Source organism: Artibeus jamaicensis, unplaced genomic scaffold (assembly GCF_021234435.1).
Source record: "Artibeus jamaicensis isolate MK-2021 breed Jamaican fruit bat unplaced genomic scaffold, CSHL_Jam_final scaffold_833, whole genome shotgun sequence".
NCBI lineage: Eukaryota > Metazoa > Chordata > Mammalia > Chiroptera > Phyllostomidae > Artibeus > Artibeus jamaicensis.
Window position 1 is genome coordinate 252,886 of NW_026522056.1, and position 15,965 is coordinate 268,850.

The following is a 15,965-nucleotide window of genomic DNA, read 5'->3' on the forward strand; positions in this document are numbered from 1 at the left end:
TCTCTGCATAATTCTCTCCAGTTCCATCCATACTGTCCTGAAGGATAGCAATTCCTTCTTTCTCTCTGCTGCATAGTATTCTATTGTGTAAATGTACTACAGTATTTTTGCTCTACTAATTGATCGATAGGCACTTAGTCTGTTTCCAGCACTTGGCTATTATAAATAACGCTGCTGTGAACATTCGGGTGCACAGATTCTTTTGAATTGGTGTTTCAAGATTTGCAGGGTATAATGCCAGCAGTGGAATTTCCAGGTCAAAAAGCAGTTCCATTTTTTGTTTTTTTGAGGAAATTCCACACTGTTTTCCACAGTGGCTACACCAGTCTGCATTCCCAACAACAGTGCACTAGGGTTCCCTTTTCTCCACAACCTTGCCAGCACTTATTGTTTGTTGAATTGCTTATGATGGCCGTTCCGACTGGTATGAAGTGATATCTCATTGTGGTTTTAATTTGCATCTCTCTGATGGCTAGTGATGTTGAGCATCCTTTCATATGTCTCTGGCCCCTCTGTATGTCCTCCTTGCAGAAGTGTCTGTTCAGGTCCTTCGCCCAATTTTTAATTGGATTGTATGTCTTCCTGGTGTGGAGTTGTATGAGTTCTTTGTATATTTTGGAGATCAAACCCTCATCTGAGGTATCGTTGACAAATATATTTTTCCACACTGTTGGTTCCCTTTTCATTTTGCTGAGGTTTTCTTTAGCCGGGCAGAAGCTTTTTATTTTGATGTAGTCCCATTTGTTTATTCTCTCCTTTACATCCCCTGCTCTAGGGGACATATCAGTGAAAATACTGCTACATGGAATATACAAAATTTGCCTGCCTATGTTTTTCTCTAGGACTTTTATGATGTCATGACTTAAATATAAGTCTTTTGTCCACCTTGAATTTATTTTTGCGTATGGTGTAAGTTGGTGATCGAATTTCCTTTTTTTGCACGTAGCTGTCCAGATCTCCCAACACCATTTGTTGAAGAGGCTATTTTTACTCCATTTTATGCTTCTGCCCCTTTTGTAAAATGCTGATTGACCATGAAGAAATGGGTTTATTTCTGGGCTCTCTATTCTGTTCCATTGATCTATGTGTTCTTATGCCAGCGCCAGACTGTTCTGATTACTGTGGCCTTGTAATATAACTTGATATCATGTATTGTTATCCCTTCTATTTTGTTCTTCTTTCTCAAAATTTCTGAGGCAATTCAGCGTCATTTACAGTTCCATATAAATTTTTGAAATGTTTGTTCTGTATCTGTGAAATATGTCATCAATATTTTAATAGGGGTTGCACTGAATCTATAAATCATTTTGGATAATATGGACATTTTAATGATGTTCTTCCGATCCATGAGCATGGTACATGCTTCCATTTGTTTGTGTCTTCCTTAATTTCTTTCTTCAGTATTGTGTAGTTTTTTGAGTACAGATCTTTTATCTCCTTGGTTAGGTTTATTCCTAGGTACTATTTTTCTTGTTGCTACAGCACAAATGGGATTTTTTCCTAATTTCTGTTTCTGATATTTCATTACTGGTGTACAAAAATGCCTTAGATTTCTGAACAGTGACTGTATCCCACTGTTTTGCCAAAGTCCCTTACTAGGTCAAGTAGTCTTTTTTTGGTGGAGTCTATAGGGTTTTCTATGTACGTTATCATGTCATCTACAAACAATGATAGTTTTACTTCCTCCTTTCCAATTTAGATGCCTTTTATTTTATTTTCTTGTCTGATTGCTATGGCTAGACTTCCAATACTACATTGAATTGAAGTGGTGAAAGTGGACACCCTTGTCTTGTTCCTAATCTTAGTGGGAAAGCTTTTAGTTTGTGACTGTTGAGTATGATGCTGGCTGTAGGTTTCTCATATATGGCCTTTATTAAGTTGAGGTATGTTCCCTCTACTCCTACTTTGCTGAATGTTTTCATCATAAATGGATACTGCACCATACAAACGCTTTTTCCTCACATATTCATATGATCATGTGATTTTTGTCTTTCCTTTTGTTTATGTGATGTTTATTGACTTGAGAATAGTGTACCATCCTTACATCCCCAGGATTAATCCCACTTGATCATGGTGTATGATCTTTTTAATGTATTGCTGGATGTGGTTTGCCAATATTTTGTTGAGGATCTTAAGTTGATCTTATGCGTATCAGTAATATTGGCCTGTAGTTTTCTTTCTTTGTTGTGTCTTTATCTAGTTTTGGGATTAGGATAATGCTGACCTCATAAAAAGAGGTTAGTAGTCTTACCTCTTGGATTTTTTGAAATAGTTTGAAAAGGAGAGAGGTTAGTTCCTCCTTAAATGTTTTGTAAAATTCTCCTGTGAAACCATCCAGTCCAGGGTTTTTATGCACTGGGAGTTTTTTGATTACTGCTTCAATTTCACTAGCTGTTATTGGTCTGTTCAGGCTTTCTGCTTCTTCTTGATCAGTTTTGGAAGATTGTATGTTTCTAGACATTTTTCCATTTTACTCAGATTTTCAAATTTCTTGGTATATATAGTTGTTTGTAGTAATTTCTTACAAACTTCTGTACTTCTGTGGTGTCTATTGTAATTTCTTTTCTTTTGTTTCTGATTTTATTTATTTGGGTCCTCTCTCTTTTTTTCTGGATGAGTCTTAAAGGCTTGTTGATTTTTTTATCTTTTCAAGAAACAAGCTCCTGGATTTATTGATCCTTAGAATTGTGCTTTTAGTCCCCATGTTATTTAATTCTGCTCTGATCTTGATTATTTCTTTCCTTCTACTTGCTCTGGGCTTTGTTTGCTGTTGTTCCTCCAGTTCTTGTAGATGTAGGGTTTGGCTGCTTATTTGAAATGTTTCTATCTTTTTTAGGTAGGCTTGTATTGCTATGAACTTCCCTCTGAGGACTGCCTTCACTGTGTCCCATGGGTTTTCAACTGTTGGGAGTTCATTTCCTTTTGTTTCCAGAAACTTTCTGATTTCTTCCCTGATCTCATTCTTAACCCATTCATTGTTTAATAGCATGCTATTCAGTCTCCATGAGTTTGAATGTTTTTGAATTTTTTCCTTGAGGGTGCTTTCTAGTTTTAAGCCCTTGTGGTCTGAGAGAAAGCTTGATATGATTTCAATTTTCTTAAAGTTGTTGAGACTTGTTTTGTGCCCTATCATGTGGGCTATCTTTGAAAATGTCCCATGTGCATTTGAAAAGAATGTGGTTTTTACTTCTTTGGGATGAAAGGTTCCATGCAGCGGTCCGGCCACAGCAGGTCAAGTGGTCCCACGGGTGAGGGTAGGCGGACAGCATGGTTGGAGCTGGAACTGGACGTGGCAGTTCCATGTATAACAATTAAGTCCATTTGATCTAGTATATTATTCAGATCCACAATACCCTTGTTGATATTTTGTTTGGAAGATCTATCCATTGTTAACAGTGGGGTGTTAAAATCCCTTAATATAAGTGTGTTGCTGTCTATATCTCTCTTGAGGTCCTCCAAGATTTTCCTTATACATTTGGGTGCTCTTATGTTGGGTGCATATAAGTTTACAATATTTATGTCATCTTGATGGATTCTTCCCTAGAGTATTATGAAATGCCATCTGTGCCTTTTTATGGCCTTTGTTTGGAAGTCTATTTTGTCTGATATAAGTATTGCTACTCCATCTTTTTTTTCTTATTTGTTTGGAATATTTTTTCCAGCCCTTCACTTTCAGTCTGTGTAGATCTTTTGTCCTGAGGTGGGTCTCTTGTAGGCAGCATATGTGCAGGCCATGTTTTCTTACCTATTCAGCTACCATATGTTTTTTATTGGAATATTTAATCCATTTACATTTAAGGTTATTATTGTTACATACTTATTCATTGCCATTTTCCCTTTGTACCTGGGTTCCTCTCTCTCTCACTCTTTTTCTTCATCTTTTTACAGCAGTCCCTTTAGCATATCCTGAAATGCTATTTTGGTGGAGGTTTATTCTTTTAGCCTTCTTTTGTCAATCTTGACTATAGTTCTTTATACTTGTTAAATGAAGTGTTCTATGGCAAAGGCATTCGATTATATGCTTAGACAAGCCTGCAAGCAATGGCACTGCTAAAATTAAAGGTTCATTCCACCAATAGGGGAATGGACAAACAAACCACATTATATCCTCACCACAGAACACCAATCAGCAAGAAAAAAATAGAACTATTGACATAAGCAACAACACAGATGAATCACAAACTAATTATTCTGTGTGAAAAAAGTCAGACAAAAAGCAAAATACTATAGGATTCCATTTATGTAAAATTCTAGAAAGTGCAAGCTATAGTGCCAAAAAGCGGATGGATGGTTGTTGGGGGGCAGGAAGAAGCAGGAGGGGGGATGACAAAGCAGCACAGGAAGCTTTTAGAGTGAAGGTTACGTTAACTATATTGAATGTGGTAATATTTTCATGAGTGTATACATATAAAGACATCAAATCACACACTTTACGTATGTGCACTTCATTGTATATCAATGGTAATAAAAACTGTCTTAAAAGGTGTTTTTTTTTTAAAGTAAGAGCTTTTAGGAAAAAAACCCTACATGTTTAGTTTTAAACATTTTACCCAGAATTTGCCAATAAAATACAAAAATTCTCGGATTATTTCAAGGTGACTAGAAAAAAAGGGAAATAGGGCCGTCACCTAAAATTACCAGAGAGCCCCTCCCTATGACTTTCTCCCTGCCGTTTCACAAGGCAATGAATCCAAACCATGCACTGTACGGTGGTTTCTCACGGGCCAGTAGAACATGTCAGTTAGATTGTCTCAAACCCAGCATCTATCGTCCATGTCTAATTGCTTCGTTGAAAGTGTTCACCCTGTTCTGCAAGTACCACATGCAGCACTGGTGAGTTGAAAAGCAAGAACACATTTAGCAAACGTTACCTTTCTCTCCTTTGGACCCTGGAAACCCTGGGAATCCTCTTGCAGGTACACCTGTAAGATGAGGGTGAGAAGCAGTGTTAGTCTTTTCTAAAACAGTTGATGTGTAGGTACAGTACAAAGCAGTACTAACTCCTTGTAACGACACCCTATGCCATTTGCAAAACACAAAAATTAGTTAATTGGACCTTGGTAGTAAAATTATATTCCTATAGTTGTCCTAAGATACCCTTGACTGGATACATATAATTTAGTACTTTTTTCCTAAGTACCTTTCAGCTCAGAACCATTATGGCATTTAGCAAAAATAATCTGTACAAATGATAACCTATTTCCTACTACTCTCTGGAGACTCACAAATTGGCTTTTCTAAGATGACCGTCCAACTAACAGCTATTCTCAAGGGAGGCAGGGAGAGCCAGAGAGATTTGGGGAAGCAGATGCCAGGGAGCCCACCAGTGTGAATGAAGCCCACAGGCTTCTGGGAAGATTACAATGTGGGAAAGGAGCCGTGGAGGCATTTTTTAAGAATTCTTTTTATAGGAAAATAAGTATACATAATATAAACATACAGTGTACAGAATGAAAAAATGAACTTAGAAAAGAGGCCAACGCTAACAGTAATAAATGCCCCGACAGCCTCCCCCATGATATCTCCCTCCTCGCATCCCCCTGACCTGGGGTAACTTCTAGCTACACACAAGTATGTACGCAATTGTTATCCTCCGAACTTGCAGCTAGCACTTTTTCCCAACCCCTCTGCCCTGCCATCAGTGATAGAAGCGGATTCAGGAAACAGCCAATATTCCCAGGACCACGTCCCTGAAATGGGAAACACCAGACAGAGGAGCAGTGGTCTGGGCTTTTTGTGTGTCTCCTTCTCTCACCACTGAGAGCTCAAGCAGTTTCAAGGACAGATTTTTCCGTGTTTGTGAAATAAATAAATAACCGCCTTCCGACTTTCTCCTTTTCTCATCCAAGCCTGCTCCACTGTTTACACTGGTGTTTAAACGGCTACAAGAACGAAGCATGGGTGTCCCTTTATACCCAGCTCTGGGCACTTGGCACTCTGTCAAGTCTCTTGGGGACTGTTGACTCCAGAAAACAGTCCCATTCTGAAAGGGAATGGCAGCTGGACATACCTGGTTCACCCTTCTCTCCCGCTGATCCTGGAATTCCGTCACTGCCGGGTTCCCCTTTCTGGCCAGCAGGGCCCGTTGGGCCAGCCTGCCCAGGAAGACCTCAGAGAGAAAGGTCATGTCAGTTAGGCATGGAACGTCTCACAGCACCCTGGTCTGCAAGAAAAATGCTACATTCCCAAGCACACCTTGTATCCCCAAGTGTATGCCTGACATCCTTTCCACACTGCTAACAATATTACTGCTTTCCAATCCCAAAATGCTGGTGAGAGTGGAGAGAAAGTACATCCAGCTCTCCTGCCAACCCATGTAAAACTACTTCTAGAACCAACTGGAATTAGCTATAAAACCAATTTACAGACTTTGGTTCTAGTTTCTAACTGGTGGCCAGACCTTGAAAAGGTCCTGTAAGACCCCCACAGGCTCAGTTTATTCATCTTAAAAGTGAAGGGGTGGGCCCAGCTGACCTCTGGTCATCTAGAGGTCACCCAGCGACATGCTGGGCCCACTACTCACTATTTGTGAGGGTAGCTTCCTGCGAGTTTTGATGTCCCATATCCTTAACCATCGCCTTGGCTGATTTTCCACAAGCCCCAGTCTGTGTTCTAAAAAGCACTCTCTACCTGGTTCTCCTTTGGCGCCAGGAATGCCATCCAATCCCGGGGGGCCTCTGTCACCTTTTTCTCCAGGCAACCCAGGGCTTCCTGAAGAAAAAAACAAAATACCAGAATGCCCATGACTTTGAGTTTTCCTTCGTCATCTCTGAACCCCATGCTCGGGGGAAGGCTCCAGCCCACCTACCTGGGTAGCCAACATTTCCTGGTGATCCTTTGGGGCCTGGAGACCCGGGCATGCCTGGGAGCCCACTGCTTCCTTTTTCTCCCTTTTCGCCAGGACTTCCTGGAAAACCTGCTACCCCTTGGTCTCCCTGTAAGTACAAATCAGACCCACTAATTTTACATCTGTCCTTGAATATGTGTCTGTAGATGCTTTCAGAATAATCCTATACATTTTGGTGCAATAAACATGGCATTGCAGGGTTCATTTCCAGCTTTCTAACCAAAGAATCAAAGTCCGTCTCTGAAAAGAGGTAAAACTGGCAACCCAGAGCAAAAGAGCCAATTGTCTGTATCTACTTGTATGTTCCTGTTCAACATCCCCTTTTTTTCTCCAGGAACAACTTGGTGCCCCAGCCTCCCGACAAGTTTCCAGATTTTTCTTTGGGATGGTGTTGTGAATAAAAGTGGAGAGGAAAGGAAACTCATAATAAATTGAGGGAAGTTGTTCCATGTTACGATTCATTTAATGTGCTGAGATACTTCCTAAAACTTTCTTATGGAGGATTTCCTCCTAGATGGATGGGAGGGGTGGTTTCCACGCAGGGTGCTGTTACCTTTGCCCCAGGCAGTCCAGGAATTCCAATGCCAGGGAGGCCTGCCTGCCCTTTCTCCCCTTTTGTTCCTTTCTCTCCAGGTGAGCCAGGGAGCCCCTGAGAGCCAGGAATTCCAGGAACACCTTTTTCTCCGGGTAGTCCTAAAAATGCAAACAGTTGAAACTTAAATGTGTGACAAGCAGGTGCTAATATTAAAAATAAAAAAGGACCTCCCCTGACTGGTATGACTCAGTTGGGTGTCATCCCACAGATCCAAAGTTGCCAGTTCGATTCCTAGTCAGGGTACGTGCCTGGCTTGTGGGTTCAATGTTTCTCTTCCTTTCTTTCTCCCTCCCTTCCCCTCTCTCTAAAAATAAATAAATAAAATCTAAACAATAAAAAAGCACTCTCACAGCCAGCCAAGAATAAGGTAAAAGAGCACATATCCCTTCATTTATTCATTTTTAAGTCATCCTGGCAGAAGTCCATTACCCAAATCTCATTGAAGCCACATGAAAAAAACTTCTCTCCTATCTTTTAAAGACAATCATTTCATAAAAGGAGAAAATACATTAGCTGCTTAGCACACTTACTTTCACAACAGAAGAAATGAATTTTATGTTCTATATTCTACAATCAGCTCTCATTATCCAAATGAAGCAGAGGGGTGTGAGGCAGGCCATAAAGAGTACGTGTGTGCTTGGTTTTGTAATGTATGTGGGCAGCCAAACCTATTTACAATAAGTGTAACCAGCAACCTGGACACCTCTTGTCTTGACTTCCTCTTCCCTTCACTAGGCTAGTTCTGAGAAGTCTTAGCACCCACACCAAGCCAGAGTCCAGAGCTCTCTGCCTTCTCTCACGTGCCTCCTGTCTGGTTGGTGTGACTGGAGCAAGTGGTGATGGCAAAGTGTGGAGGCCAGTTCAGGAGACTGTGGCAGAGGGGCCTGAAGAATTCTGCTGAGCTAGTAATATCAAAGGACTTTGGGTATGTTAGCTTCTTATGCTGACAAAACTGAATAAAAATTATAAACATCTCCTGGGGAGATAATAGCCAGCTGGATAATCACTTGGAGATAACTGAAAGTTGATGGTGTACAGTCCATGTTTTGTTCTTCAACTATGATTTTTGTTTCTTAGCAATGGTCCTAGTGTCAGCCAAAAGCCATCCCCCTAAAGGAGACCGATGTCTCCTTTCTCCCCCTTGAAGCCCATAAAAACTGAAGATGAACATTTGTGTAGAAGACACGACTGCCTAGATTATGTCCTCAGTGCACCGGATCTCAACCTGCAGACCCGTCCCACGCCAGTGCATGCACATGTGCCAGAGAGAAGACTCCTTTTCTACATTTAACGTACCTGGCATGCCCATTCCACCAACCGACCCTTTTGGTCCAGGAAGTCCTGGAGCACCTGGGGTTCCGCTTATGCCTGGATCACCTTTAGGTCCTAGAATAATAAAGTGAAAAACCAAACAGGTTGATACCTATGAAATGTGCTGGTTAACATTTTCTCAGCATGAGCTCCTGCCATGATGGTGAAGTTGATTGACCTCAACTTCATACCTGGCTGGCCAGGTTGCCCTGCCTGGCCGTCTTTTCCAGGCACTCCTGGAGTTCCAGGGTCTCCTCGCGCTCCTTTATCACCACTTGGTCCGTCTTGTCCTACATACAAACACACAAAAATAATGATGACCCATGACTACTTAAAATAGGGCAGTGTAGCAGAAACAGGCTGGTTTGATATTTTGTGTAGAGAACCAAACAACTGATTAGGCAAGTTGTTCTATCTCTAGTGTTAAAACCTTCCTCCAGGTTACCTTTATCTCCTTGGTCTCCCTTCTGACCCTTCATGCTGCCCATGTACGTGTCATCCATGGACCCAGGCTCGCCAGGGAGACCGATATCTCCTTTCTCCCCCTTGAAGCCAGGGTCTCCCCTGGGTCCTGAAGAGCCTGGGAAGCCATGGTCCCCTGCAGAGGAAAGAGAAGGTACATAGTGTGATGTGGCTAAATGTCTCACAGGCACTGACAAAGTGTGACATTTTTTCTGGCTAATAGAAACAACTGATAAAGAAAGTATAAAAAACAGACTGTCCAAAAACTGCATTAAATGTTAAATGTCTAAGTTACCTAGAAGAATCTGACTCCAGGTAAATGAACAATAAAGCCATTTTTGTAGCATTATTTACTAGCAGTTATAATATATGTGAATTTGCTTATTAGTTTAAATAATTTAGATTTCCTCTCCTTAAATACCTTTATCACCCCTGTTTATGGTGTCTCTCAATTCTATACAAAATAATAAAATGGGAATTTTACTGTTCTACTAATAAATAAATCACCATTTTCATGTCTCACATTCAAAGTCAATTTCTTTTTTTAAAGAAAATTATTTTGGGCTTATTTTAAATGATAAGAAATAAAGATTAAGACTTATAAATTTGTCCAATTTGTTAATTTAATTCTAAGGATTCTGTTCCTGTGACCTTGCATGACTAAAGATTACACCATTTCTCAAGGGAAAAAAAGGAATCTCAACTATGCCGATAAGGACAACCTGAACCCTGTCTTCTCTCTGATTGGCTGGCAGAACATGGTCTTCAACTGCACACACACTCTGCACCACGAATTCCTACTGGAAAAGGTATCTTTCAGATCCTTGCTTGATCTTAATTTCTTTCCTTTGCCTCTTGAAATGAAATGTGATCTACAAACATTCAAGAATTTTCCAGGAGGCACTGAGACATAGACATAAGACAGGCTTTTCTGGAGTTAACCAGATTCCTACCTTTTTCACCCGGCAATCCTGGCAGGCCCGCTGGTCCTGGAGAGCCAGGCTGCCCGGGGGTCCCCATGACGCCCATCTCTCCCTTGAGACCTGTGGCCAGATGGAAGGACTGTGAACACTGATGGCAGATGCTAAGGGTCATGAACAAGATAAGGTAAGGTGTTGCCTCAGCAGGAGTTCACAAATCATTTACCTTGAAACCCAGGAAGTCCTGGTGCCCCCTGCTGTCCCGGAAAACCTGGAGGTCCTAACTGTCCCTTTAGGCCGGGGAGCCCTTGACTCCCTTTATCTCCTTTGGGGCCAGGCATGTCCAGGCCGGGGAACCCAGGGAAGCCTTTCTCTCCTTTCACTCCAGGAGGGCCTGAAAGTGGGTGAAGAGCAAAATAACCATTAGCAGAATTTAGAGTGGTCTGCAGTGCCTTTTATTGGCTTTAAGGGTTGCTTTCTGCAGAAAGTATGTGAACCTGCCCACATTGGAGGTTGAAGTGGCTGTCACCTTCCCAGACAGTGGTGTTTGGGACCACTGAGGCAGCCAATGCATAAACAATGTCCCAAGACAAAGTCCCTCTTTCTGCAGTAGCCAGTAACTACCCATCTTTCCGCCCAGCCTCTTCGCAGTATGTAGAACTAAGACTAGCTGCTCGTCAACTGCTTTTCACTGACTGTCTTGCCATATGCCACCATCATTGTCTTAGTTCTAGAGTGATTATTAAAGGCAAATGAAGCTTCTCAGTTTAAGTCGTCCACAATTCATTCACCCTTCTGTGGAAAGATAAGACATATACACCATTTTGAATTTGAAAATGTTATTGACTATAAAGGGGACTGGCATGTAAACCAAGCCCAGTGGGAGGAAAAGGAAGACACGTGCAACTACATTTAAGTAAACAGTCAAACTTACTTCCACAAAACAGAATATACTTTTTCCCTTTTTTAGTCACCAATTCTGCTAATCTCCCCTTCATGGAGACCCCAGCATCAGCTCCTATCCCATTATAAATATGATTTAGAGAAGGAATGACTTTGCAAGAATGTCACATCACCTGATGACCCTGGTGGTCCCTGTCTTCCAGGGGGGCCCATCACTCCAGGGGGACCTATTCCAGGAACTCCCGGAGCTCCTTTGGGACCTTGCAATCCAGGAGGTCCTGGGTCACCTGGAAGGGGAAGAAATTGTGACTAAACTACATGGGGACCACAGCATGCTTCACAGCATATGCCACCTACGTACACAATAAGCTGCAACAACAGAAAACCACATGCTCTCGGCCTTCTAGGATTTTCATCATTCACCAAATACTTACTGAGAACCTAACAGGTACTCTGGGGACACAAAATAAACAGACCCTGTTTTTGCCACAGTCTAGATTTATCTGTAAGAAGTTACCTCTGATTCCCTGAAGGCCGGGGGGCCCGATTGCTCCATGCTCTCCAGGAACGCCTGGTCCCCCGATGCTTCCCTTCTCCCCAGGCGTGCCTGGAATGCCTGGAAGACCTGGCAGTCCTTTGGGTCCTGGCAGACCAATTCCAGGCTCTCCCTGGAAGTCCCCAAAGCACAGAGAGGCAAGTTGAACAGTGAAGCCCATCATTTCATCAAGCCAAGAGAAGATATTTAAGTGCAGACTGTTAACTGATATTGCAATACATTTACTAACATCTATCCAATCCTCTTCAGTTTGCAAAGCTCCTCCACACCTACTTTTCCCTTTCAATCTCACTACAAGCTGAAAAGGTAGGCAATGTTTATTATTTTCACTTTACAAAGGAGGAGAGCCCAGGCTTCCCACAGTTGAATGACTTGTCCAAGGTCACAAAGGCAGGATGTCCACCCAGGTCTCCTGGACCCCAGACTCTGCTGCCATGTGTCTATGAAGAGCTGCCTCTAAATAATGGACAAAACGCCAAATGTGATGGGCGGCCAGCTAGTTGATATTTTCTTACAAAGTGGAAAACTTCCAGGACTCCAACAGGACCCCATTTATGGGGTATTTGGTTCACTAAGGGCTTTCACATCCAATTAAACATTTAGAACTATTTCAGGAGTCAGAGGGCTTCGATAAATACAGATAATTAAAAATAAAGAAAGTATCTTGAGGGCCTGTGAGTGCTTTCAAAACAGCCCCAATATAGGTGCTGACATGGGCCCCGTGTGAAGCAGTAGGAAGACATTACATTGGTCACAGTGCCCCTCTGGTGTTCACTGTAGGTGACAACTTCCAGATGAGTACTCTTTGGACAAGAAGGGGCACTGGTGACTTCTCTGCACATCCCAGCAGGAAATTTGTAAAACAGCAGAAACTCAATGCAAGGGATTTCTGAGAAAGCACAATATTTTAAGTCATGAACCAAATCTTTAATTCCAAGTCCGTTTGGTGTTTACTAATGCACGAGTCTCACACGTTTAAGGTGATCCACCCACCACCAATGCTGACTAATTTTACAAACCAACTCCCGGTTACGAGTGTTGTATAAAGACAGATTTCCGAAGGCTTCTATTATGTCTTAGCCACACAGAGCAGGGACACCATGAAGTTAGGTGTTTCCCAGGAAGGAGTTTCCCCAGGGTCACTGAGGCACAGCTGCCTCTGGTACACCTGCCAGACCCCCACAGCTTTACCCACCCCCCTACCCCCGCAACAGAAAAGAAACAGGCCAACCTAGTTCTAGGCTGGCAAGGGATTGCCCTTGGCCCTTTCTCCCTTTCAGGACTGGTGCCTTTTGGCAATTTCACTTTCTTCTTTATAATCAGAACTGGAAAGGCTCTAACCAACAGTCACCTACACACTTCCTGAGCAGAATTTCCACTATCAGCAAGTGGTCAGAAGGAAGTTTGAGGGCAAGCAGAGTCCTGCAGTCACACAAGCCCAGGGGCTCCCAACCAGGGCTGTTTTGCCCCCACTGGTGACATTTGGTAGTGTCTGGAGATATTTTTGGTGGTAACAACTGGGGGTAGGTGTGGTGTGCTCCTTCAGTACCTGGGGTTAGAGGTCACAGGGGAGCCTGCTAAAGACCCCAAGTGTCCAAGGCAGCCCCTGCCACAAAGAATCACTGGAGCAGCCAGTCAATATATTGCGCAGAGGCTGAGAAGCCCTATGCTAGCCCCTCCTGGGGTCCTATAACATCTGATAGGACAGTGGCTTTTAAACAGCTTTCTTCTGCCACTCACAGTAAGACAGACACTGTACTTTAAGATATAGACACAAGCAAGAACATACTCATAAAGCTGAAACAAATGATTCTCCCCAAAACATTTCCTACCATGTGCTATGTACTTTGGTATTTTCTGTTCTGCTATTTCACTAAAAAACAGAACATGCTGATCCCACGTATCGTGTGAGATTACTAACCCACATTTCATGTGCCCAATTAATCACAAAGGATGGAGGGCACAGCAATCTAGAAAATACCCAGCACCCACCTTTTGGCCGGGCAAACCCGGGTTGCCAGGTAAGCCATTAGATCCCGGGCGACCTGGAGTCCCAGGAAGTCCCACATCTCCAGGTATGCCATCAACACCTATTTTGAAGAAACAAAATAATAATATAATAACGCTATTTCCCCCTTTCTTCACTTCTTTTACACTTGCTCACAAGTGACTGAACTGATTTGAGACGGCCAACAACAAGGAAACCCTATTAAGGTGGTTCTAGGAGGAAGACGAGACCATCCTGGTGACAGCGGTGCCACCAGTGCCACCTGGAGCAGCTCCCAGACCATGGACCACCCTCCGGGCCTACAGCCTCCTCCTCTTTGTCTCTCACACCAATCCCCATCCTGTAGTCTTCTACTCACTTTTAAAATTCTCTTTCCCGTTCTACTTCCCACCAAAAAACCAAACTCCCTGGCACTGGTGAACTAAGAATGGCTCCTTAGACTCATACTACTCCAAGTACATGTGGCCATGGGTCAGGAACATCCCTGTCACCCTGCTAGAAATCCAGCCCAGATCTGCAGAAACTGACCCCCACTTTCACAAAACCCCTCATGACTTATGGATGCACTGAAGTTTAAGAATTGCAGCCATAGACTGTTGGTTCTGAAATAAAGCTGCACCACACTGGAGGCACACGGTGACTTTTAGACACTGGGTCCTGACCTAAAGGTTCCGATGGGCTTTCTTATAGCTGTGAAGTGAAATCTAAGAGACTCTAGTTTACACCCTCCCCGTGGGATGTAAAGGTCCATGACATGAAGTTATTTGTAAGTTTGCAGAAGCACGAACTTGAATCAGACCTGCTGCAGGGCTGCTGTGCTGAGAGACCTTGACAGAGAGTGGACCTAACCACCCACCAGCATCTGCATCTCCAACCAGCTTCATGAGATGTGGGCAAAGAGCCTCTAATTAACGAGACATTTATCAGCTAAACTCTACCTGTCATGATGGCAATGGTATGGCTCTCCTATGGATTACAGGGGGGATCATGAACACGCAGAAGGCCTACCACTGTCCCACAGGAACGTGGAGAGTCACCAAGGGCCTTCTGCTCTGACAGAAGTGGCCACGTGCATAGGCAGGTAGTACATGGCTCCTGGAGGAAACAGGCTGCTGTCTCCTGTGCTCCAAGCATGAAGGCCTACAACCTTGACAGTGGATGTGACACATGCCTCTAGATAAGAAGCCAGGAGAGAGGAAAAGCCTCTAAACTGGAGAAGTGGCCGATAAAATTGGGGTCAGGATGCCTCCCAAATGAGAGACACCCCATTATTGCTCAGAGTGCCTTCACAGTCCTAGACCACATTTGTAATAGCAAGTTCATATATCAGGGTCTACCTGGAGGACTAGTCAAATAAGAAAGGAACACAAATGGGTGAAATTTTCCTCTTTACTTCCTTACAATTTTCAGAAAGAAGTACTGGTTCTAAAATGTCAGTGCCTTGTGGGAATGCTGACCCCACAGTAGAGAGGCCTTGCCCCCAAGAATGAAGCCCCCTCCTCATTCTTGTACACCCTTGTCCTTGACCTTCCCTCTGACTTCCAAACCTAGTCTGGTGTAGACCCTGGCTGGCTGTGTATTTCCTTCACTGATGACAGGGATCTCCCTCAGGGTGGGTTTAAACAGATGTCACATCCGCCAGCTTCCAGTTCCCTAATGCTCCAACTCTTTGCCAACCAAACCACTCTTCTGGCAGACACCATTTCACCTGTAGCCTTGGTGACTGAAATCACCATCCTCTACACCATGCAGCTCATTGGCAAACCTTCCCTTAACTCCACGGTCACTAACTCGCATAGTATGTTCAGGTTTATTGCCTCTTGTTCTCATAAAATTCAAGTAAAGATGAACGGAGAGAGCATAGCCTCTCTTGCTGCTGATCGGCCAAGATATGAAGGCCACCAGTGGGACCCATAGGGGCCATGGCCTGAGCCATGGGCCCACTCATCATTGGGCTCGTCCTGCCAGTTTACCTTTGGGGCCTGGAGGTCCTGGGAATCCAATCCCCGGCTGGCCGACAGCGCCCCTCTCTCCTGGGAGGCCAGGCCTTCCTGGGGTTCCGGGGAAACCTCGGTCACCTGTTGTGGGCAAGACCAATGGTCAGTGTGAGAAAAACCTGAGAACGTTCCAATTCTATCTCCAGGTGAAGAACTCTAAACGTACCTTGGGGTCCTTGGAAACCTGGGGAACCCGGAAGTCCATCTGCTCCAGGAGGACCAGGTAAAGGCATGACTCTTCCTGCTTCACCCCTGAGACCTGGGAAAAAAAGATCAAGGACATATGTGGGCCATGGCCTCACATCCTGAGCATAGTCTGTGTGCCCGGATAGACACCTCTGTCTCCTCCCTCTACTTTTCTAGACT

At 43.5% G+C, this 15,965-nt stretch overlaps 1 protein-coding gene across 1 annotated transcript in view; it reads right to left on the bottom strand.

Moving 5' to 3' along the window:
• COL4A1 (collagen type IV alpha 1 chain) overlaps positions 1–15,965 on the bottom strand; it is a 154,560-nt gene that overhangs the window by 17,648 nt on the left and 120,947 nt on the right. The window contains exons 27-41 of the mRNA XM_037125658.2: positions 15,766–15,858; positions 15,576–15,680; positions 13,587–13,684; positions 11,556–11,706; positions 11,212–11,325; positions 10,362–10,529; positions 10,169–10,258; positions 9,199–9,351; positions 8,945–9,043; positions 8,739–8,828; positions 7,401–7,540; positions 6,809–6,935; positions 6,631–6,711; positions 6,011–6,109; positions 4,872–4,922 (exon numbers count right to left, since the gene is read on the bottom strand). Of these exons, the coding sequence (XP_036981553.2) occupies positions 4,872–4,922; positions 6,011–6,109; positions 6,631–6,711; positions 6,809–6,935; positions 7,401–7,540; positions 8,739–8,828; positions 8,945–9,043; positions 9,199–9,351; positions 10,169–10,258; positions 10,362–10,529; positions 11,212–11,325; positions 11,556–11,706; positions 13,587–13,684; positions 15,576–15,680; positions 15,766–15,858 (1,659 nt within the window). The remainder of the gene's footprint in view (positions 1–4,871; positions 4,923–6,010; positions 6,110–6,630; positions 6,712–6,808; positions 6,936–7,400; positions 7,541–8,738; positions 8,829–8,944; positions 9,044–9,198; positions 9,352–10,168; positions 10,259–10,361; positions 10,530–11,211; positions 11,326–11,555; positions 11,707–13,586; positions 13,685–15,575; positions 15,681–15,765; positions 15,859–15,965) is intronic.